Source organism: Panthera onca, chromosome E3 (genome assembly GCF_046562875.1).
Source record: "Panthera onca isolate mPanOnc1 chromosome E3, mPanOnc1 haplotype 2, whole genome shotgun sequence".
NCBI classification, from domain to species: Eukaryota; Metazoa; Chordata; class Mammalia; order Carnivora; family Felidae; genus Panthera; species Panthera onca.
In genome coordinates, this window is record NC_138354.1 from 33430084 (window position 1) to 33454521 (window position 24438).

Here is a 24438-nt window from a genome sequence, read left to right on the forward strand (position 1 = left end):
AGTCCCAGATTCTGATCTTTGCTCAGTCTGTCACTGATGAATAACATCTTTGCGGTCCCTTACAGTTCTTCTTCTGTGCAATGTGGGGGTAGGACCACGTTTTCAAAATGCATTCATCAGGGGGCGCTTGGGAGGCTCAGTTGGTCAAATGTCTGACTTTGGCTCAGGTCACGATCTCACGGTTCGTGAGTTCGAGACCCGCATCAGGCTCTGTGCTGACAGCTCAGAGCCTGGAGCCTGCTTCAGATTCTGTGTCTCCCTCTCTCTCTGCCCCTTTCCCTACTTGCACCCTCTCTCTCTCTCTCAAAAATAAATGAAACATTAAAAAAATAATAAAGTTTTGAATTGCATTCATCAGAATGCTGGCATTCTATCAGTAGCTATTTTGGTTGGGGTGGAGTTGGGGCAGGGGCGAGGGAAAGCTGAGGATGAGGACCCGACCCCCAGCCTCCTACCCCTTTGCATCTTGGGATTGAAGTGCCTCTTTTCGCTGCTTCCTGTAGGAGGGTTATGCATGAGGGATGGCGTGCAGAAGGGGTTCTGCTGCTTAGGATAAGTTTGAGCATTAGCGTTTGCTGATCCAACATTCTTGTCCCCAAAGAGAGGAGGAAAGTAAGCCTCAGAGAGGGGAAGAGACCCATCTGAAGAGGTCCAGCTGGTGATTCAGGCAGAAAATGGAGTGCTTCAAAGTGCAGGTTCTGGGACCTGATGCAGGTGGGTGCAAGCCCTACCTCTGCCTGGCCCTAGAGGTGTCCCTGGCCCTAGGGCAGCTCTTGACTACTACATAAAGTTTTACTACCACTCAGTGCTCCAAGTGGGGTAGTGAGGCCCCAAGTCACTTCTCTGATGAAAGAACTTGGTAACTGGGTCGTCTTTGCTTCCCTTGCTCACCCCCAACCCCAGGCCTTTGGATTTGGTCAGTTAGGTGCAGATGCCAGGGGCACCCAAAGACCGTCCCCACCTCCAGGAGTAATTTGTAGTGACTTTCTGTGTGGCAGCCTCTCCTGGAACTCATGCCCCACAGGGACTGTGTTCTTGGGTAGGGAAAGGGCCGTCCCTGTGACAAGAAGACACAAATAAGAGACTGTGTGTGACCCGTCGTAACTGACCTTCAGCAGCGTGCTTCACATCTCCAGGCTTCGTGGCCTCACCTTTAAAGAGCGGTGTAGGAGGTTTGATGATCCCCATGGCCCCTGAAGCTTCAAGATGGCATGCTTCAGTGATCCTAGGCACCAGGAAATATGACCTCTCTCCCTGGCATCCAGACATTTCTCTGAGAAGTCTCCTCCCTACGTGCAGACTCATGAATCAGGAAGGATCATAATAGACTGAGTCTCCCTCTGTATCTGTGGGGTGAGTGATGAGACTTTTTGAGTATTCCTGGCCTTGGGAAATTGGCCTCAGATGGTCTGGCTGCAGGGTTTTCAAAGCGCTATCCTGAGTGACTGCTCTGGACAACCCAGCCACAGCCAGGTTGAGAGACCTTTAGGTCTCCACACAAGGAGGTGGGAGCCTGTAAGGGAAGAGACTTTCTAAAGGAGAGGCCTGCCTTCCGCTGGGCACAGAAACTGAGTGGGGTGGGTGGGGAGTGGGTGAGTGGGGAAGGTGTACCCAGGGCAGTTCGTCAGGGATATGACAGTATGGCCTGCGTGGGCAGTGCAGGGGTTTGTTCTCATTCCTTCCCTCGGACAGGATGCTGCTGATCTGGCTGGTCAGATTCCGGAACACTCTGGAGCCATATCTTCTAGTGAGCAGCATGTCTGGTTGTTGAGAGATGATGCACGTGTTGGGCTCCTTCTCTTTGAAGCCAAGTAGTTAAAAGGCTCAGATCGTTTCACGATGGAGGACGACTGACTTTCTCTCTCCCTGTGTCCTGCTCACTTAGGTGCCTTCACCTGCTCAAGGTGAAAGCAGTGTGCTCCTCGCTGCCCTTGCACCTCCCTGGCCCACCCTGTCTATGAGGTCACTGTAGCAAGTCTGTGTGCAGCCCCAGTTAACAGCTCCAACCAATGAAGGAGGAGGGGGTGGATTAATCCCACCCACCCTTCCTCATTCTTTGCCGCCAAGTGGGATAATCCTGAGGCGTATTCTGCACTGTCTCCTAGCCGGTCTTCAGCTGGATTGTGACTGAAGTGCCGTATTGGCCACATGCCTTTTATTGGCTTCTTCTTTGCCCACTTCCTCTTTCTGGATCACCTCCCAAATAGACTAAGGTTCTCAAATCCTGGTCTCAAGGTCTGCTTGTGGTATTGTGATTTATAATAAGAAATCTATATTTGGTCTTTGTTCCTGTTTCTGGCACAGAACTCCTAAAACCCTTGGAATTTCCTAAGAGATAAGAGCACCAAGGTGTCTTTTGTTATGCTAATGAGGTGAATTTTGGCTTGCACCTAAGGATGGGGGCTGGTCATCCAGCCAGTGGAGCCAACCTTGTGATTAGAAGGTTGGAATTTTCAGCCCCATCCCTGGATCTCCGGGGAGGGGAGAGGGAGAGGGAGTGGAAATGCGAACTCAATCACCAATGGTCAGTGATTTAATCAATCATCCTGTGTAATGAAGAACCCAAAGGACATGTTTGGAGAGTTTCCAGGTGAACCTGTGGAGATGCTGGGAGAGATGGGCATCTGGGGAGGGTGTGGAGGTTTTAGCACCCTTTCCCTCTACCTTGCCCTATATATAATAATCTATATTCCATGTATCTGTATTATATACGTAATACTATATATAATCTCTTCATCTGATTTGTATCCTTTAATATCCATTGTAGAGGCACCTGGGTAGCTCGGTCGGTTAAGCGTCTGGCTTTGACTCAGGTCATGATCTCGTGGTTCATGAGTTCAAGCCCTGCATCTGGCTCCGTGCTGACAATTCTCTCTCCCTGTCTGCCACTCCCCCACCTCCAGGCTCAAGCTCTGCGTGCACTCTTGCACTCTCTCTCTTTTTCAAAATAAATAAATAAACTTAAAAAAAACAGTATCCATTGTAATAAGCCAGCAATCTAGTCATTAAACTGGTTTCCTAACTTCTGTAAGCTGCTCTAGCAAATTAATCAACCCCAAGGAAGGCGTTGTGGGAACTTCTGATTTATAACCAGTCGGAAGCACAGGAAACAACCTGGACTTCAAAGTGGCATCTGAAGTGGAAGGTGGTCTTGTGGGACTGAGCCCTTAACCTGTGGAGTCTGACGGTATCTCCACGTAGGGTCAGATTTGAGTTGAATTTTGAGACACCCACTGGTGTCTAAGAGTTGCTTGCTGATGTGGGCGAAGCCACCCCTTCCCCAACTTTGGAACTGGGTGCGTAACCCCTACTGTTGGTGGAGGGATTCACGCTAAGACGTCTAACTTACGCGACCTTCACTACAGTGCTGGGGGAGGAAGGGTGATTTTACTCCCATTTTCCTGATGAAGGAACTGAGGTCTTTTCAAAATGTCAAAAATGACTTCTCCCAAAGTGCTAGAATGTACCATTATTCTTTCCCCAATGGTATGTGTAGCCTCCTGCCCGATACAAGGGAGGACAGTGGGTTGCATTGGGTGAAAACCAGTAAGGTACTAAATCTTTTGCTGCTGTCTTAATTTTAGTTCTCAAGACTAACTGTGGATTTGTTTAGAAAAAGCCTTCCTCCCTGATTAGAACTACTGATACCTGAATGGCTAATGGGAGCAGGAAGGGATTTTTAACCTTTTGGATAAGATATAGGAGAGTTAACTAGCCCCTTGGTTGATCCCAAGGTCAAGACCTTCAAAAAAAGTTACAGAATCATTCAACATCAGATATGGAAGGCAGCTCATCATGGCTAGTGTCAGCCTTGATTTAGCAAATGGATAAACTGAGGTCTAAAGCGGAGGCGGTTTTAAATGGAAGTTAGGATCCAAGAGAAAGTAAAGGAGATACATGTCATCAGAGTCAGGTTGTGCTAAACTCAGGAATCTATGAGAACTTATTTAGGAATATCACATTGGAACCAGCTGTAATCAATGGATGGGGCTACCCAGAACCTAGAACTGAGCAAGCTTAGAATGTTCCACCTAAACTTTGAGAGAAATAGTTCATGAATTGATTAATGACGTCTGCCTTGGCACAGGACAGATGAGTACTATTTATCTGCTACTATGTAAAATAGAACATCAATAAGTCTGGGACTGTGGATAGCCAAAGAGGTAGAACCCACAGGCTGGAATTTGGAGGGACAGTGAAGCTAGATCACCAGTGACAATCCAAGGACTACCAGTGGTGGCTAGGCTGGTGTTTAGGCTTCTTGGCCACCCTAAATTACTTTTTTACTCTTTCTCTCTCAGGATTGTATTATACTGCTTTGGAATCCCCGTAACCTTGTAGAATGAGAATGCCCATGTACTTTGTTTTATACAGTAGACATGTAAAACAAAAATTTTGGATACCACTCCAAATTTTGCCTTCGATTTAGCCTCATATAGTACTAAAGTTAGTCTCCCTTTCTCCATATGCAAAATAAAGGTTTTGGTCAAGGTCTGAAATTCTCATAGGATTTTAACAGCTATTATGTGGAATAACATAAGTTTCCATGATCAATTTCTTTTGGAATATTGCTGGATTAATTTAAAAAAATTGTTTTTAACCCATGGGACTTCTCAGATCCTTTAATGTCAGAATTCGTGCTAAAGTGACTCGATACTGGGCGCCTGGGTGGCTCAGTCGGTTAAGCATCTGACTTTGGCTCAGGTCATGATCTCACAGTTCATGGGTTCGAGCCCCACATTGGGCTCAAAGTGGCAGTGCAGAGAATGCTTGAGAGTCACTCCCTCCTCTGTCTCTGCCCTTCCCCTCTCATGCTTTCTCTCTCTCTCAAAGTAATAAATAAAAAAGATAGCTCCCCAAACTTATTTGAAAACAGAATGCACAATACAGTAGAGTCTCTAAAGGTCTTTCAGCTTCAAAATGCTCCCATTCTTTGCTCCTTTCCCTTGAGAATAGAGGTAGCACTAGAGGCACAATCAGTGATGGGCTTATTTCGCTTCTCTGCTAGAGACACGATTTGGTGGTTGGTTTTTAACCACAGAGTTCAAGTGGCTCAAAGCAAGTGGCAACCAGGGGGGCTCATTTCTTTAGTAAAGCTTTTGAAGATAAATCAATGAGATTGAAAACAGCGGAAACAATTTGTTCCTTAAGACTAGACTAGGTAATTTCTGTTACTTTGATGTGACTGGCAATAAAACCAATTGGCAAAATTGACTGCAGAACAGTGTGACTAGGGGGCTTTCCCCTCCCCCCCCCCCCACATAGTCTTTGTCAGCATAGCTGGTATGAAGATTTTTCATCTGAAAGTCGAGTAGCAAAATCCTGCTCAGTGTCCTAACCTCTGTGGAGGGTTTAGCTTTTGCAGTACAGCATCGGGCAAATTGTCATGATCACGTGCACACTATTAGAGTCTCCACCTGTACGGTGGGGTTCCAGATGTCTGACCCTAAGTAGTTCTCAACACTGGGGAGATGCCCACCCTGGGGCAGCTGTAGCTGCCTGTGTCTGCAGAGACAGACTATTCCTTCAAATGGGGGACTGCGTTCTTTCTCTATTCAAAAGAGACGATAATCAGTTTGATCTACCTTTCTGCAAGTCTGGTCACAAATGACTTCAAAGTCTCCCATACCAATAGTTTTTATCAAAGACTATTTCATGGTCAGCATTGATAGGCGAATATGGAAAGTATGGTGGATTATTAACCAGGGCACCATCAGAATCACCTATGGAATTAAAACAAATAAACATGTCACCCCTGAAGATTTTGATGGAGAAGATGTAAAGTGGGCACAACCGCTTGTATTTTAAAAGGCTCCACAGAGGGGCACCTAGGTGGCTCAGTCAGTTAAGGGTGTGACTTCAGCTCAGGTCATGATCTCATGGTTCATGGGTTTGAGCCCCACATTGGGCTCTGTGCTGACAGCTCAGAGCCTGGAGCCTGCTTTGGATTCTTTGTCTCCTCTCTCTCCCCCTCCCCAACTCATGCTCTGTCTCTGAAAAATAAATAAACATTAAAAATTTTTTAAATTAAAAATTAAGAAAAAACTCCACAGATATAATCCACATGTCCAGCCATCAAAGATGGATACACAAAGTGTGGTTTATTCACATAATGGAAAGCTACTCACCAACAGCAAAGAAAAAGCTGTTGTTACATGCAGCAACATCAATGAATCTCCCAGACATTAGGTTAAGTGAAAAAAGCCAGTCACCAAAAAATGTACAATGTAGAATCTATTTGTACGAAGTTTGAAAATAAGCAAAGCTGATAAATGGTGTTAGAAAAAAAATTATGGTTTCTAAAAGGGGGATGTGGGATTAACAACAGAGGGCCACAAGGACACTTTCTGAAGGTGATGAAAATATTTTAAACCTTGTTTTGGGTGATGGTCTACCCAGATGCGTGTAATTTCAAAACTTGAACTGAATTTTTAAGAGATTTTTTTTTAATTTTTAATTTTTTAATTTTTATTTTTTAATGTTTATTTTTGAGAGAGAGAGAGAGAGAGAGAGAGAGAGAGAACGAACGAGAACGAGCAGGGGAAGGGCAGAGAGGGAGCCATGACCTGAGCTGAAGTCAGAGGCTTAACCGACTGAGCCACCCAGGTGCCCTAAGAGATGTGTGTTTTATTGTATATAATTTCCACATCGTTTAAATCAAAGAGCCTAACTTCCCTGTAAGTCTCCAAACCGGGGTTCTGCACCTGTGCCAAAATCCCAGAAATGATCATCTTCACTCAATCTAGCTCAGCCCAGTTACTGCCTCAAGAAATGAAACACTTTTCTATCCTTTGCTGCATGTCATACAACCCACCATTTTCATGTACCTTTCAGAATTTCTTCCGTTCTGTCTTTTGAATAATAAAACTCGAGAGAACTTAACGTACGTACACAGTCCGCTTGCTCATGCACCCATCGGTCTCCAGGAACTGTGTACCTTTACTGTCTCCATTTCAGTATTCAGCCTTCTTGGAAAGAGGCCCTTCCTTCCTAGACCACCTTGTAGGGACCTCATGTTTAATGAGCACCTCCTGTGTGCTGGACTTTGTTGGCTACTTTACCAAAGCTATCTCGTTTTCTTTTCCAAATAACCCTAAGAAATCGATACTTTTACTGTTCTTCTCTGCTTTTCAGATTAGCGGTTGATAAGGAAAGATAAATACATAGCAAGCCCAAAGGTGATATCAGGCTGATGAGTGGAGGATACAGGGTTAGAAAAAACTGTGATTGCAAAACCTCTTCTAATTTAAGGCCTCTTTGATTCCAGGGCCTGAGGTAAGGAAAGCAGGGACCTGGGAGTTGGAAGGAGAGATACGGCTGAGTGTAAAAGGGGCAAAGGTGCTCATTTGACAATGTTTTTCATGCTCAGTTGCCAGAATTCAAGCCAGCCAGGCCCCACACACCCAGGCAGTCCCGTGCTCTCTGGCTCACCCCTGCTGGTAGCTTAGAAGTGGCAGCCTCAGGGCGACTTTTGTTATAACTTAGAAAACAAGAAGGAAGCAAGTGGGGGATGTAGAGATGTCTTTACTTTTAGGATTCTGGCTCCCTGAGATCAGAGGAGTGGGTTCCCTTACGGGGGTGGTGAGACACAGGGAGAAGCATTGGAGCAGATTCTGTGGTGTGTGTGTGTGTGTGTGTGTGTGTGTGTGTGTGTGTGTGTGTGTGTGTGTGTGTGTCGGCGCGCCTGTGCGTGGAGGGGGATTGCTGTACCCAGCGCAAGGCACTGGGGGAGGAGGAAGCGGTAGCAGAGATCTGAATAATTGATTCTTCAGCCGCACCAGACGCTCAGGAGCGGGCGGAGAGCGCGTTTTCAGCACCAGGGACAGCGGCACCCCGCCGCAGGCACCCACTTCGCCAGGCAGTCGCCTATCCTGGCCTTGTCGCTGCCGTGCGCCCCGGGAAAGGGTGGCAGTGCTCCGCGCCGCCGCCGCCGAGGGACTGCGGGGTCTGCCTCGGCCCGCCTCCAGGGAGGGCGGCTGCGGGCGGGAGATGCTTTCGCCCACCGGAGCTCCAAGCCTCCCTGGCTGTCGCGGGGGCTGCTGCGTCTAGCCGACTGAGAACAAGTCCCCTAAGTTGACGTGGGGGCGCCCCTGCCTTCCTCCTCCTCTTCCTCCGAGGCGACCGCAGCAGAAGCAAGCCTCAGGAGCCCGGCTTTGCCAGTGCTGTGAACCAGGGTGGCTGGGCGCTCTCCGGACTCCCGTCGGGAAATGGGGAGCTGAACGCCTGGTGGCGAGCTGGCCCCGCAGCGAAGGGCCCAGAGGGAGCTGCCATCCCCCGCCCGCGCCTCTCTCCAGCGGGGACCGCGGGGATCCCCGGCCACACGCGCGCGCGCTCCCACACTCACTCACACACACACTCGCCCTCACGCACACCACCAGCCGGAGCCTGGGCTGCGGAGAGGGCTCCCGGGCGCGCTTAGAGGACCGGGCAGCTGCTGTCCGGAGTGGGGCAGGAAGCCGAGCTCCGGCTTTTGGAGGGAGGCGCCGCGGGGCTAGCCGGAGCATGGGGCTGGGTGAGCGCTGAGAGTCGCGGCCGCAGCCATCAGCCCTGGAGATGACCAGGAGCGGCCACTGCTGAGAACTATGTGGAGAGAGGCTGCGGTGAGTGCTGGCGCGGGACGCCGGGCCTGGGAGGCCCCTTTGGGGGAAAAGATGGTGGGAGGCCTGGATAGGAGGGGGCGGCAGGACCGCAAGAGGGTCGTTGCGTGGGAATGATCGCACCTCCTTCGGGGATCCGGGATCGCGGGAGCCCGAGTCCTTCCCTCCCCCTCTCCTGCCGGCTCATCGCAAACTCAGCCAGCCACCCCCCTCCATTCCCTCCTCTTTCTCTCCCTACCCCCCTCGCTCAGCAGCTCCTGGCCGAACAACTGCCAGCAGCCGGCGCCGGGGAGGTGGTAGGGGGTGAGGGTGGAGATGCCCAGTTAGCTTCTCGTGCGTGGCGAACCTGGGGCTCGGGTTCTCCTGTGCGCCCAGGAGCGGAGCTCTCCATATCGACCACGGGGTCTGAGGATCCGCACAGGGGGTCTTGGGCATGGAGCTTCAGCTCCCCCTCTTCGGTCGAGCCCCCTGTGCGCACAGGGGGCTGTGAGCATTGCAGACTGCAGCCTGCCCCCCAGTCCCCTTTCTCCTGCCCGCGGGCTGACCCAGCCTCTCCGTCTCTTCTCCACCCCGGTAGAGCCCTGCTGCAGAGCCTCCGGCTGGGATAGCCGCCCCCCGTGGGGGCGATGCAGACAGCGCGGGACAGCCAGGGGAGCGCGCGGGGGCCGCAGCATGCGGAAACCCGCTAAACCCGGTGGCTGCTGAGGCGGCCGAGATGCTCGTGCGCGCAGCGCGCCCCACTGCATCCTCGACCTTCTCCGGCTACAGGTACGTCCCAGCGGGAGACCTGGGCTCGGCCGGCCTGGGAAGAGGAAGACTCGACCGACCGGAGAGAGAGCGAGAGCGGGAGAAGGAACAGGAGAGAGAGGGAGAGAGGAAGCGGGAGAGGGATTATCTGTAGCGAGGCGCGGGAGGAGCACCAGGGGGCGCTGCGGCTCCGCGCTCCGCTGTGCTCACCCTAAGAGTGCCTCGGCCAGAACGAGTTCTCCCTAACTTCCCCTGGCTCCAGCAGCGCCGGGCCCGAGGGGCGCGCGCCTGTGCACGCGTGCACGACTGTGCTGGTATTTGCAGGCACGCGCAGTTGTGCACCTGGCGCGATACATGTGTGTGCACCGACTGAGGACGTGTGTGGACTCCGGATGGCCGTGGGCACCGCCACAGCGGCCTGCGGCTGTGCGCAGAACGGCGCGCGTGCCTGTCAGGTTGTGCAGCCCACTACCCACATGCATCTAAGACTTGGTAACAGGACCTGTAGTGGAAAGCCTGGGGAGGGTCTGTACGGTTCGTGTCCGTCGGAGAGCCGCTTAGGAGCCTACCTTTCCCCCCACGCAGTTCCCTGCCAGCTCCCACACACCGGCCCACGGGTGGAAGCGCCTGCTCTCCGCTCTGGGATTCTGCATTGCACGCGGCGCGCATGAGAGAGGGCGTGTGTGTGTGTGTGTGTGTGTGTGTGCGTGTGTGCGTGTAGGGGGCGGGTCCTGGGGCTCGCTTGCAGTTGAGTGGAAATCGCTTCACTGTACCCCGCGCGAGGTGGGGGGGGGGCAATTTCCCCCACGCGCCTGGGGCGCACGGGTGAATGTCTGCACTCCCGTGAACTTGGTGGGGGCCACCCTGCAGGAGAGGAGTGGGGTCTGCAGCGCGTGCAGCGTGGAGCCAGGTCTGCGCTGTGCCGGGAGGATTCAGAGGGGGCGGGGTCAGTCATCTAGCACAGCGCGGGAGCAGGGCTGCGGAGTCTCGGCACCGCCTCCGCACGCGGGGGCTGCTTTGTAGTTGGCTCCCTTGAGCAGGGGGCGGGGTCGGTAACTTGGTCTGAACTAGTCGGGTGGGAGAGGGGTGGGTGGAGGGTTTGCTCTGTGCTCCTACGCTCAGGGGCTGTGGTCCACAGCTATCTTGGGGGTGTGGTGGGAAACGTGGGCAGAGTTGGGTATGGAGAGGAGGCTGGAGACAGGGGATGAGACGGAGGCTGGATGCAAAAATGGATTTAGGGATAGTGATGGAGACTTAGCTGCGATTGGAGTTGTGGATAGAGCTGGGTGGAGGGATGTGGATGGCGGCGGGAATGGGGAATGGAGTCAGTGACTCTGTCAGCTCGCGCTGGGGATGGGCTGTATACCAGGCTCCTAGAGCAAGGGGCTGGGTCTGTAATCCCTGACTCTCCCTCTCCGCCTTGCAGGGACCGTAAGTGGCGACTATGGGCAGACTGGGTTATTGGACCCTGCTGGTGCTGCCGGCCCTTCTGGTCTGGCGCGGTCCGGCGCAGGGTGCGGCGGCGGAGAAGGGTCCCCCGGCGCTGAACATTGCGGTGCTGCTGGGTCACAGCCACGACGTGACGGAGCGCGAACTGCGAAACCTGTGGGGCCCCGAGCAGGCAGCAGGGTTGCCCCTGGACGTGAACGTGGTGGCCCTGCTGATGAACCGCACGGACCCCAAGAGCCTCATCACACATGTGTGCGACCTCATGTCTGGGGCGCGCATCCATGGCCTTGTGTTTGGGGACGACACCGACCAGGAGGCCGTGGCTCAGATGCTGGATTTTATCTCTTCGCAGACTTTCATCCCCATCCTGGGCATCCACGGGGGCGCATCTATGATCATGGCTGACAAGGTAAGTGGGAGAGGTGATAGGCTGCCAGGCCCCGGGAGTGTGCTGATCATACCACAGCCACCACAGGTCTTGGGGAGCCTCTGGCATCTGTTTTGATCTGAGAGAGGGTCGTGGCCACTGGCTCTGGTGAAAGCCAGGTTTTGCCTTTCCAACCCAGAAATGAATGGAAACGCTTTCTGCCTTGGTTCTGAGGGTCTCAGGCACTTTGGGTATGCCAGGGAGAACTCAGTGAATGCAGATTGGTCAGGAAGTGGTGGAACGCTTGGAAGTTTCCAGATAGTGCACAGAGGTGAGCTTGGGGACACTTGAAACCCTCCAACTCATATTTCTAGAATGTCACTTTTACCTGATTTGTGGAAAAGTGTCCATTTTCCCCCTTTGCGGTAAGCGACTAAAACTATTTTCAAAAAGCTGAAACGTGGCTATGTTACGGAATAAAACGCATAGTCTTTAGGTAAAGCGCAAAAGGGCAGAGAAATATGCTTCCACAGACTCCGCAGTTGGGGGAAGAGGGGCGGAGAGTTTGAGAAGTCCTGTGCAGGCGCACAGCAGAGCGTTCCTCTAAGGAGTGGGTGCGAGTGGAGAGAACTGACTGTAGACCCTGAGTATGGAGGGCCTGGCATTTTCCTACATGTTCCCTGGGTGGGGCTGTCAGGGGCGCCCAGAACGTCAGATGGAGGGGTTGCTTCCCAAGGATGGGTTTTGGTATGAACTTGGATAGTGTCCGAACAAAACAAGGTGTGTCCCCATCTCTTGGTTTAGGATGGGAGAGAAGGTTATTCTGCGAACCATCCGAGAGTGTTGGTTTGGGGAAGAGGAGAGACTTTAAGGTTGGGTGAGATGTTATGAGGGCCTGGTTTGAGGATCAGAAGGGAGAAGCACAGTGAGGAAGGAGAAAAAACTGGAGTCGTGGGTGCACTGTATCTCTAAGCCCCAGGAAGGGCCTCAGATGGGGTCGGAAGCAGGGGGGTGGGGGGGAGAGGGAGCTTGCCCTTGTGTGCTGTGGTCCCCAGTCCCGAGACCTTCTTGGAATGTGTTCCTTAAATAGCGGGAGACATGCTAATGGAATGAACAGACGTTTGTCAGAGCACTTTCCTTCTGACGCTCTCAAAGCACTTTCATATTCATCAAATCAGATTCTGCCTCTGCCTCAGCAATTCCCACCAGCTCCTTTGGGAACTGTATTAATTCTTTCAGGTCTCCTGGGCTGCAGCACATTCAGCCGAAGTATACAACCAATGCAGTATCTTATTAAACATTCATTTGAAATGCCTTGCAGTCTAGCAGAATTCCTCCGTGCAGCCGAGCATTTTCCCAGCCACCTCTCTGTTTTGGGGAGCTCCTTTCTGGGATAAAAAAAAGACGAAGTAGGGAACAGCTGTGCCCTGGCACCAGTGTATGAACTGGAGAAGGTCTTGGGGTCTCCTAGAGCATCCTGCAACTTTCAGATGAAGTACCTGAGGCATAGCGGTGGGGGTGGGAGGGTGGGGGGTGGGTGGCTCGGGCAGTCAAAGACTTGGCTGAGGCCACTCAGTGGGTGATGGGACTAGATTTTGGTCTTCTGGTCTCAAGCTGTGATCTCACTTTCCAGCAAATTAAGCTTGTCCTTTAATTTTGTCATCTTAACTTCAGGAGGGTCAAGGAATTAATCTCATTTTATAGGAGATAGTGAGCCATGGAGAGGTGCAGTGAATCAGAGCCCAGGGCTCGTGCGTAAGGACTGACCAGTCGTCTGATGAAGGCATGAATGAGAACTGTAGTTTCTGGCAGGGGTTGGTGATTTGGGGATCTAAATATCACCCCTGATCCCACCTCCCATCTGAAGTTTTGACCAAAAAAGCAGCACACGAAAGATAGTACTGCCATGTGGAAAGTGAAATTTATGGATTGACTAGGGCCCAGCACCATCAATGGAGAAATCTGTTGTAATCTGACTTAGAGACGGTGTCTTGAGTCTGAGAGGTCTGATCTGGCAGGTCTGTGGCTCAGGCTCTTACCTGATTTTATCCATCTGACTGTGGGCAAGTAAGTAGGAACAGGGAGTGGGCTCAGAGTTGAGCACCCATTTGGTAGATGGCGACCCTGCCCACTGTGAATGCCCGGCTCTGACCAACTGGACCCGCGGCTGCTCCTCCCTTAAAGGGCCGTGAGAAAGGGAGTTGGGAGGGTGTGGGTGGACGTATCCTCGTCTCCTATCAAAGGAAACCACCTTCTGGGGATTGGGCAAGAGTGTGGCCCCACTTCGGAGTAAAGGAGAAAAAGGGAATCCGGAAATGCAAGAGGAAGATAAGAAAGGACGTTTTCAGAGAAGTCTCGTTAAGAGAGAGATTTACGAGGTGGTGTTGGGAGAGGAATGAAAGAGTTCATTCGTTCAAAAATTGTGAAGGGAATTGTCGGGGCTGGCCAAGTTGGTGTTGATGGCAGGGAATCAAAGAAGGGAGCGGAGCTAATGTTGGGGTATATGTTGGGCCCCACACGTGGGATGTGCAGGTGATGTTGGGTGGAGGTGGGTAAAGAGTGGCATTTTGAGAAACCTGAATGTCTTAAAGCAAAGAAAGAGATAATCTGAGATGGGAACAGCCCTTCCTTCCATATTAGTAGCACATCTCTCTGGCTTGTGCCTTTGCCACCTGTTTCCTTTGGAGCTGAATGCCGAGTGCAGTTTGTTTGGCTCTGGAGAGGCAGCCATGAGATGTTCCCTAAAACTCCACCTTTCTTGGTTGAATGTGCCAACAGCGTTACGGCCACAAAGTCTGAATCTCCCCAGACTGAACAGGCCTTTCTGTCTCCCCGCTAAGATGATGTTCATTTGGTAAAGCCCAGAACGTACCTGTGGTGTTTTCACTTCCAAATTGGCAGCATGATAGTTGATCGTGCCCCTGTGGATAAGAATGGTATTTAACTTGATTATCAGTTAAATTCAACATGCCCCCCCTCCCATTTTTACCTTTCCCTCAGTCTACCTGACCCGTGCGAGAAAGAACAAAGCCTTCTAATAACTGAAATGTGTTAAGTGGCAGATTTGTGTGATGTTCATTTACAGTAGAGATGTTAATTTTTGCTTCTATCAACGGGTGGTCCTGAAATATAATTCAAGTAGAGGTGAAAATAATGTTTGATGTAGATAAAGTTCTAACTTATCTTGGTTTGGCCACTTTGATCCCCTCCAAATGGAGCACAACTCTGGTTGCAGCAATAGCCCCTAATAAATCAGGCATATGCATTAGACCTTCATGTTTCTGCTCAGTGCCCTCACCTCCTCCTCCCTCTCGATTTCTAGCGAGTCCATGGGGGAAAAGACGAGGCTTAGATTTTAGCTACATCTAGCCATGTCGCTTACTGCATGGACTTGATATGTTGTGTCGATCCATACCTCATCTCTTCTACTCGAGTGGAAGTTCCTTGAGGACAATCTTTTTAAAAAGTGTGTTTATGTGTATTTGAAATAATGAATACTACTCTTCCACAGTTTACAAAAATAATGTCATTTCACCGGAGAGCGTTTAGAAAATATATTAACCTTTAAAGAAGAAAATAAAGTTCTTCCCTCTAAGTCCTGTCACCAGGAGCAGCCAGCCACTGTTGGACATGGGGGTCTCTTTCTTCTAAGCTGTATTCAGTTAGTTATCAGTTCAGGATTATGCTGTATATATGTTTTGTTTTTGTTTTGTTTTTGTACTTTGCACTCTGTGGGCTTTTTTTAGTCATAAGATTCAGGTTTTTCTTTAATTGCGGAAAAATCTCAGCCATTATCTGTTGGCTGTTTCCTGTCCAGTATTTTCTCTGTTCTCTCTGTATGTAGTTTCTCCATGTATCTTAAACATTTTTTTTTTCAGTTCTCTATCTCTCTGTGTCATGTTTGAGGAGGTCTCTCCAGTTCTGTACTCCAGTTAACCAACTCTTATTTGTATCTGGTTTATTATTTTGCCTTAACCACCTCTTTTTCTTTGTATCTTGTCTATTATTTTACCTGTCTGTTGAGCTTTTAATTTCCAATGTTCACCGTATTTCCAAGAGAAATAATTGGCCCCTTTTTATACCTTCCTGCTTCTTTATTTTATTTTAAAAACCCTCTTTTTACTTTGTGAAGGTAAATTCTTTCTCTATCCCTTTGAGGATTAAAAAAAAATACCGTGAAGTCCTTCTCTGATTGCTCTGGCATCTTTGTTTCTTCAGATATGAATTCTTTCATTTTGCAGATTCTGATCATTGGATGTCCTCTTGTGTTCTCTAATGTCTCCTATGTCTTCATATGCTTTGTTTGTGAACTTATTTTCAAGGTGATTTTATGATATCTTCTGCCCTATGTCTGCAAGGGTATATGTGCTTTTCAACTAGAGCTCATGTCAACAGCTCAACTCAGGGCTCTCTCTTTGCTCTGTATATCCTTTGGTGCCCGCTTGGGTCCCAGGCTCATGTAAGTTGCTTCATTTTTGCTCCTTGGCACAGACGGAGGCATCCTTTTTGACTGTGACTCCTGGAAGCATGATTCTGAGTCCAGTTTTGCCTCTTATTCCCTGGGTAGATGTTGGGACCTCTGCTTCCTTGGCTCATATTGGACCCATCCCCCATGAACCATGTGACTTTGAGTCCTGTTTGAGATTGTAGAGTCCCATCTTTTGATTCATTTATTTTTAGAGAGTCCTCTTTATTTTTCATTCGTGATTCCCTTGTCTTATTTCCAAGCAGTATTATGTAAAATTTAAAACATCTAAAGGTTTATCTATAAATTCTGCATCTTAGGAGCAGGGGAGGAATTACTGAGTGTGTTCACTCTGATTTTGACCCAGTTATATTTCACAACCTGCTTTCATTTTTTTTCAAGCTTGATTATGTATTTGTGGAATTTTCCCTTTAAATCCTATTTAATAAAATAGACTTCTCAAACATGATTTTAAATGGCTGCGGAGTATTCTGTTTATACCACAGTCATTGTGACTAATATTTCTATTTTCCACCTTTATTAAGGTTTATTTCTGGTTCGCGTGTGTGTTCTTTTCAGCACCTTGTGCTGATCTCGCCCTTTGTGTTTGTTTCTTGGCAAATGTTTGTTGATTGAATGAATCAAGTCCCTGGTTCCAATGCCAGCTTGCTGCAGTTTCCAGATGAACTTACCACACTGTGGTTCGGGGCTTCCCATGCAGTGTTTGTTCCCTACTTGCTGACTGATCTCATAGGTGTGTGTCAGTCTCCTCTTCTTTCTAGTGGGCAGATAATTACTAGCCATCCTTGGGATTAACAGAAATTGGGGGTGTTCCGTACAAAGGGCCCAGGTAGTGCTGCTGAGTAATAGGTCATCAGCCGGAAGTGGGACTTTCTCTTGTAACCGGGCACCTCCAGAGTTAGGCTATGAGTGAGACCCTCAAAGCTCATGGGAAGGGTAGACGTGCACATCAGAACGTTGGTGGAACCCACTCAGCTCCTGCTCTGGAGGCTTTGGGTAGTTCCTGAGAGAGTGAGGAGGCCTATCTTGAGACTTTGCGATGAGGCATGTCAGATGCAATCATCTACCCCTCCTTCCATAAGTCATTGGACAGCAAAAGGCATCACCCCGAGAGGCATGACTCACTTTCCAAGTGGCCCTTGGGGGTCATTGGGAATCGCTTGGACTCTTGGCAGCTGTGTTCTGGTGGGTTTGGAAGGTACAGTGTTGATGTTCTTTTTGGTAGCCCCAGGTGGGAAAGGCTTCTCTAGCTGGAGCGATGGAAGGGATCAGGGGGCTGGGAGGGAAGGAGGGAGGCAGAAAGAAAGAGAGGGAGAAAGACATACAAATAGCATCTTGGGTTTGCAGTACAGAATGATAGCTTCTGGTAAGCCCATAGTGAAAACGAGCGGTTATAATGTTGTTAGCTCGTGGGTTTTCTTTGTTCTTCACTCCCTGTTTATTATTCAGATTTGGATTCGTTGCCAGCGTTAAAGTTAGGAGACATCACAGTTAAAATTTTTTTTAATGTTTGTTTTTGAGAGAGAGAGAGAGAGAGAGAGAGAGCGAGCGTAAGCAGGGGAAGGGCAGAGAGAGAGGGAGACACAGAGTCCGAAGCAGGCTCCAGGCTCCCAGCTGTCAGCACAGAGCCCGACGCTGGGCTCGAACCCGCTGACGATGAGATCGTGACCTGAACCAAAGTTCGACGCTTAACCGACTGAGCCACCCAGGCGCCCCGGACACCTCACATTTTTAAAAATCCAAATTTCATGCTTCCCTGCAAGAATTCAGAAGGCCTGGCAACATGGGCGCCACCCTTCCCCTTGGCAGGCAACACGCGGCTGGAGGTGAATAGCACTCTTACCCTCTTAGGGCTGGCGCTCTTCCCATGTTCAGTCCTCTGCTTGCCCACTTCCCTCATTCATGCTAGAACCTCATCCCTGAAGGCGCTGGGGTTTGAGACCCTGGTGTAGGTGAAGAATACAGCTGGTCTTTATTAAGAAAGCCTTTCCTGGGCACTCTGCTTCTCTCCCAAAGGCTGTTCCTTGGCAAGTGGCAAACTCATGATGTGCATATATCTGTGCTGCTGTGTTTACTGCTGCCTTCGCTGATCTCCTGAGCCTTAAATCTTTAAGGACCTTAAATCCTTCTCAACACGGTACTCGAGGAAGCCACTACCAACCAACTTGAGTCAAAGGCCCCCGAAAACCTTGGACAGAGGGTCCGAGGACCTGAATTCCATTTCCAAATAGCAGTGTGACCCAGAGAAAGGCCCTTCACGTTTCTGGTCCTTAGGCTTTCCTGTGAAATGACGTTTAGGGTGATATCATCTCTGAGGCCTCTTCCAGCTCTGAAAATTTTACCACCTTCAAGGAAAGACTGGCAAGAGACCTCCCAAAATGTGAGCCGTGGTTATCTTTGAGTGGTAGACTCCTGCTATTTCAGTTTTTTAAAAAATATGTCATTATACTGGGGCGCCTGGGTGGCTCAATCGGTTAAGGGGCTGACTTCAGCTCACGTCGTGATCTCACAGTCTGTGCGCTCGAGCCCCGCGTCGGGCTCTGTGCTGACGGCTCAGAGCCCCGAGCCTGCTTCGGATTCTGTGTCTCCCTCTCTCTCTGCCCCTCCCCTGCTCACACTCTGTCTCTCTCTGTCTCTCAAAAAATGAATAAACATTAAAAAAATTTTGTTAATGTCATTACAGCGTGGTTGATAAATTGAACCTTGAGTTTGGTTGTCTGTGTTTAAATTCAGGCTTTCACTTACCAGCTGGCTGATCATGAGAAAGCTTCTTAATGGCTCTGAGTCTCAGTGTCCTCACTGTTTGTTTCTGACCCCAGCCTGGCCTCGATGCCTTTGTTTTTAAAAAGGGGACAGAAAGAGTATGTACTTCATGGCGCTGTAAGATTGAAATGAGATAACAGGTAGCTCAGTGCTTGGCTCGTAATAAATAATTATTACAGGAACACTTTTGTTATTGTGTGTGTATCATGTAATTTTTATTTGTGTCCAATGCACTTGCATTTTTTCACCACCAGAAAAAATGATGAAGGGTCGTGTGGCGATGTGATGGTAACCCCTGCAAGAAACGGGGGACGAATCCCACAGAAGTGTTAGAAGTGGAGAGTCCAACATGAGACGGTTCATATTGCCTTAATATGAACATGAATGGGAATATGAGTTTCCTGGGACAACCAGGGGCTTTCAGTTCTTGGAATTTGCCGTGGGCTTTATCCTGGCAAACTGAAGATCAGATGTGGCCAGGGTGAAAATGACCACCACAGGAGACTGTCTCCGTGAGCCTTGCAGTAAATAACTCCACCGACTGGACTATGTATTTGCGCTGGGCTTAGGGCTTTAGGCTGTGGACAGATACAGTCTCTCATTTGGTGTCTGCCAAGGATTAAGTAACTCGGTGACAGCCTGGGGAACCTGGCAGCCCCAAAGGTATTTGATTAGAGAATCCTTATCCACTGTTCTTTTGCTCTTACTGCCTTCTCAAGTTAATGACTGGGACTCCATTAGGTTTAGGGAAGGGGCTTACATTCAAGAGGGACAGTGGATTTTGATGTTAATGTTTTGGTTACCTAGATTGATTAAGATGTTGGGTGATGGAATTAAAACTCAGAACTGTCTTTCCGGATTGAAGGGCTAGAGTCAGATACTACTGACTACATTGGAGGATTTAAGAAGAAATGGCACTTTCTCATAGGAAGGGGGGAGATGTAGCTCTCCAACTTGAGGATGGTTTTCGCAAGAGCCGTGAACTGGTGGACTGCCTACTGGATCAGCCTCATAAATGCATTAGTATTTTATTTTACTAATAAGTTCTGTAAAGTGCCTGCATTTTAATGTCCTTGCTCCCTGTTACCTGACATCCATCCAGATTCACACATTTATGTTAATTGTGTGGTGTCTGAAGCGTTTGAGATTATGATCTCCAGTCATGGGGGTTGTGTTTATTTGCTTGTTTGTTTTGCACTCGATGCTCAGCAGATTCTAAGTAGTGATATGGCTCTTAGAAAAAGTGAAGTCCCTATTTCTAGAAATATAATGTCCAAATCAAGAGAGGCGATAGCTGCATTATACCTTTTCTGTTGTTACTGGTGCTTTCAGCTGCAAATAACAGAATGTTTGACCGATGATGGCTTAAACAATTAAGACAGGTAGTTTTTTTTTTTTTTTTTTTTTTTTTTTTTTTTTTTTTAGCAAGGAGTCCCAGATGTGATTTAGTGACTCGGTAACCCACCAAGGATTCAGGTCCTTTCCATTTTTCTATTTTGCCTCTATTTGCTGTTTCCTCTTGGTCACAGGATGGCTGCTTCTGTTCCAGCCATCACATCTTCACATGCCAGCATTTAAAATGGGAAGAAAAAGGAGGGGGAAAAGAAGCTTTTTTCTAGGCCCTCTCCTCTTCTGTTAGAGTTGACTTCCCCTTACATTTCATTGGCCAGAACTGGGTTACATGCCTCCCCTTGAACATCACTGATAGAGATTAACAGTCAAGATTCTTCGCCAAGAATGGATAATTGCCAATGAAGCAAAATTTGCTTCTGTTAGCAGAAGCGTAGGAGCAATGGCTGAGTGATATAACTGATGATCTCTCCAGCCACACAAACACCATGATCCATAGACTTAGTTTGGCAGGGATGGAGGGGAATAATATTTAAAGACAGATATTGAACAACGACAGTGTGTCCAGAGGAAGGGCCTTCAGGGTTGTGTAGGATCTAAATGACATATGGTAAGATGAGCTTTGGCAATTAGGTCTGTGACCGAAGACCGCAATGGTTCGGAGAATAATGAGTGTCTGTCAGACGTAGCTGAGCTGAAAGTGACTGTCGTCTGTCAGGAGCGGGATGGTGGGGGGGGGGGGGGTGTGGTGTTGGACTCATGGAAAGATTGGATGGGGTCACCTCTGAGGTTGTTTCTAACTCAGAAGCTCTGCACCTCTCAAATCCTTGTGGGTTTTTTGTTTTGTTTTGTTTTTTTTGTTTTTTAAATCCCCAAGTCCTGGTACTTTAGGCCCTTGGATTTGGCTGAAAACCAACATCCTCACTTTCTGCAAGCGTGTGAGTAATTCAGTATAAACTTGCCTGGCTTGGGGGAGGAATTTATGATCCTGGCATCATCACCTCAAATCTCCAAAGGACTTTACATCATCCTGAAGGGTAGACAGTATTTGAAAAGCAGAAAACCTATGTATATATCAACTCACACACACACATATATAAATATAAACATAAGTAGGTCAGCCGGCATCATATTTACTAGTGGGAATGTTTTTGGCTAAGAAACACAGCTACCAGAGATGATGTTTAGAATAATTGCCAGTGATCTCCAAATGCGGGGGGGGGGGGGGGCGGTTTAGAACCACACCCAGTTAATCATGATTACTTATGAAAGTATATTCACGTTTTTGCACACGTTATTGTAAGAATATGTTCATATTCTAAAGAGAGAGCCAGAACCCTCTCTGAATTTCCAGTTGCCAAATCTTTCTCTCTTGTCTGCTGTACCCCCTGCATTTTGAGCTTTTCCTTAGGGCAGCAGTGGCTCTGGGTGCTCGTCCACTGTTGGGCACGTCCTTTGTTCTTCCTTCACACGTCCCAGGAAGAAACAAAATCCAGAATTGGTTTGCAAAAGCTTTGTCTTTGCGTTCAAATGTTACAGCATTCCATATGATGGAAATGGGTATACCAAAATTATTTATTTATTAGAACTAGAGTAAAAAAAAATCCAAGGAATACAATATAGAATTCAGAGACAGAATGTTTGCTCAATGCATGCATGGAAGGTCCTCACACACGTGCCCCTCTCCGAGGGGGTGACCAGGTCACCGGTTCAAAGAGGAAGAATATGAAATGGGAGTGGTAGTTTGTTTCCATTTGTAACTTTTGCAGGCTATTGGTATGTTAACAAGGATCTTTTCTTCTTAAGTCTCACTGACTTAACAAAAAAGAGGTTTAATCATTTTCCATTGGTCCCCAACTGTGCTTGTTTCTCCAAAACAAAATAAAAATTCACTCTAGAATTTAAGGTGACTTGTGCAAATCACTGACACCTTAAAGCCAGGCCCACATACTCACCCAAGAAATTTAAGATAATTTGGGGTGAGCCCGCTGGGGAGTCATGATCATTTCATACACTGACAGGAGGTATGGACCCCCCCCCCCCCCCCCCCCGGAGGGATGCCCATTCCTAAACATGCATTCAATATTATGTGCAATTGTTAGGGGTTCACAGGTCCCCTGATACTCATTCGTAGACCTCCTTGGAATTTATTTATTTATTGGTTTATAAATATGTTCATTCTTCAAACGTTTAAGGAGCCTGTATCCTGTCCCAAAATGTTCTGTAGATATATCAGTGATCAGATTTGCTCTGATGTGCATCTAGCTGGACGAGACTGGCAATTAAAGCCCAGAGTGGTGCGTCTGTGATTGGGGTAGCGTCAGGGGGGCTGGGGAACATAGCAGAGGGGCCCCTCATCCAGAGGCGTGAGGGTGGGAGCTTGTCAGAGAAGGTGCTGGAAGGTCAAATCTGGGCTCGATTTGCATTCGAGAACTCCTGGCCAGAGGAGGCTGGCATCCCATGTGTCTGCCCCTGCAGGTCACATCCGTGGCTGCAGAGGACAAGCCGCAGAGAGGAGAGGAGGCTGGCTCACGGAGGCCCAGGTGCCGGCCTACAGTCTAGGCCTTTCCTTCCCCTTAACGTGTTCCACCAAGCTGCCAGGCTCGAGTGTGGTTTTGATAGCTCCTGAATTTTCCCCTGGATGGCAGTTCTCACAATCAAAACATTGAGCTTTTTGCCGATCTCTGTTTTGTTGTCACAAATGGCTGAATGTCTCCTGCTGTAGCTTGCCTCTTCCAAATTAGGAAACTCTAGCCAGAAAGAGTGAGTGGCATTTGAAATCCCTGTCATCTTGCATGCCTGTAGTCCTCGGGCTGAAAAACAACAACATATTTTCTAGACGAATTGTTTTAAAGCTAAGATATTTGTAGGGCTGAGGAACGTGGTGTTGGTTGACTCGTGTGAATAGAGCCACAGCACGGGGAGAGGGGACAGGATGTGGGGCTCTAGAAACCGACCCGCTGGCCGCGGCTCTGGTGCTTGGTGATGGGCATGGTTTCTGCCAGCGGGATTCTGAAAAAGGCAGCCCCTGGGTGAAGGCCGAGCTTCACGGCCCAATTGCACTTTGGTTGATGGCTGTTGATTTTGCCTTGGCTCATTGGTGCTCCTTTTTGTTTCTGTTGGTGTTTCTTTATTTTCTTCGTTCCTCTGTGACACCCTTTGGTAGCCTTCAAAGCAATACTTTTACCGTGAAGAATTTCAAACACGTCCCAAAGTAGAGACAACAGCGTGAGCCCTCACGTCCCCATCACCTGGCTTTGACGCATGACCGTTCTTGTTTCACGTCCAGCCCCACAGCTGGATCGTTTTAAAGCGAATCCCAGATATTGTTCTATTTCATCTACAAATACGTCAGCGTATATCTCCAAAGGATGAGGATTTTACAGGCTGTTAAAAGACAGAACCTCAGCTGGGGCGCCCGCGCAGTGCTGTCGTTTGGGCTCAGGTCCTGATGTCACGGTTCGTGGGTCCAGCCTCATAGCGGGCTCCGTGCTGACAATGCGGAGCCTGCTTGGGATTCTCCCTCTCTTTGCCCTGCTTGCTTCCTCTCTCTGAAAATAAATAAACGTTAAAAAACCCCACAACTCTTAAAAAAAAAAAACACCTCAGCTAACATGAAAGTAATCTAACAAGTGTACAATTTAGAGGACGTGAGAGATTGGAAGACGTATAAAGAAAATAAAAATCACCTTGGACGTCACAGCTACCGTTGCCATTTTCGTGGATTTCCTTCTAGTCGTTTTGTTTTCTTCTTCTAGTCTTCTTTGCCTGCTGTACACACACAGATACATATCGGTTACATAATTTCATGTATAGCTTCTAATTTACATTCTATCACTAGCATTACAGATTATTTGGAAGCGTTCTTACCTGCTACCTTTTCCATTCTGTGGACACATCATGATTTCCTTGATGACTTAGCTTTCTTCACATTCGTTGCTGTTAAACACAACGCCTCAGCTCAAGAGCTTTATAATGAAACGTCTAAGTTGCAGATTACTGGTTTTGAATTGATTCCTACGTCTCAAATCGCTGGGTCACTGTGCGCGAAGAATTTTAAGGTTCATGATACATGCTGCTAGTTGGTTTCCAGAAGGATTGGACCACTGGACACTTCGGATAGCTATGTGAAAGTAGCTCCCTCACCTAACGCTGGCCCACACTTGAAACAAAAGTCATTCTAATTGGTTCCGTGAAAATGGCATCTCATTATTTTAATTTGCATCTCTTTTAAGGCACCTGCTGCAGAAGGCATCTTAATTTAGTCAGACTTTTATATCCCTAGGTGTTGCACATCTTAACCTGTTTGATATTTCTCATTGTGTGAATGGAAAGCCTCAGAAAATGATGGATTCCAATAGGACGTACGGTGAAATAATTTGAATTTCTAAAAAATAATAAATATTTTGAAGCCTGGCAGGGAGTTCTGCGATTATTCATTCTTAGTCACTAGGCATTGCTCAACCATTGTGTCTGTATCAGGGTTGCTTCAAGAATTGCTTTAAAATGTGAGATTTCCCAGCAGAGAATTATTTTGTGGGGTTTGACTATTGTGGTATGCCAGGAGAAAAGATAGAGAACCTTGCTGTGGTGGGCCTGGGATGTGCTCATGTCACGGGCTTTGTGGTGAACAGTAGGGATGCGGTGCTATGCTTTGCTCCTTTCTCTAGTAGAGCAAA

General features: G+C 48.4%; 1 protein-coding gene across 1 annotated transcript in view; it reads left to right on the top strand.

Moving 5' to 3' along the window:
• The first annotated feature begins 7696 nt into the window (after positions 1-7696).
• GRIN2A (glutamate ionotropic receptor NMDA type subunit 2A) overlaps positions 7697-24438 on the top strand; it is a 370883-nt gene continuing 354141 nt past the window's right edge. Inside the window, exons 1-3 of the mRNA XM_060648461.3 lie at positions 7697-8600; positions 9175-9365; positions 10771-11202. Of these exons, the coding sequence (XP_060504444.2) occupies positions 10789-11202 (414 nt within the window). The 5' untranslated portion in view covers positions 7697-8600; positions 9175-9365; positions 10771-10788. The remainder of the gene's footprint in view (positions 8601-9174; positions 9366-10770; positions 11203-24438) is intronic.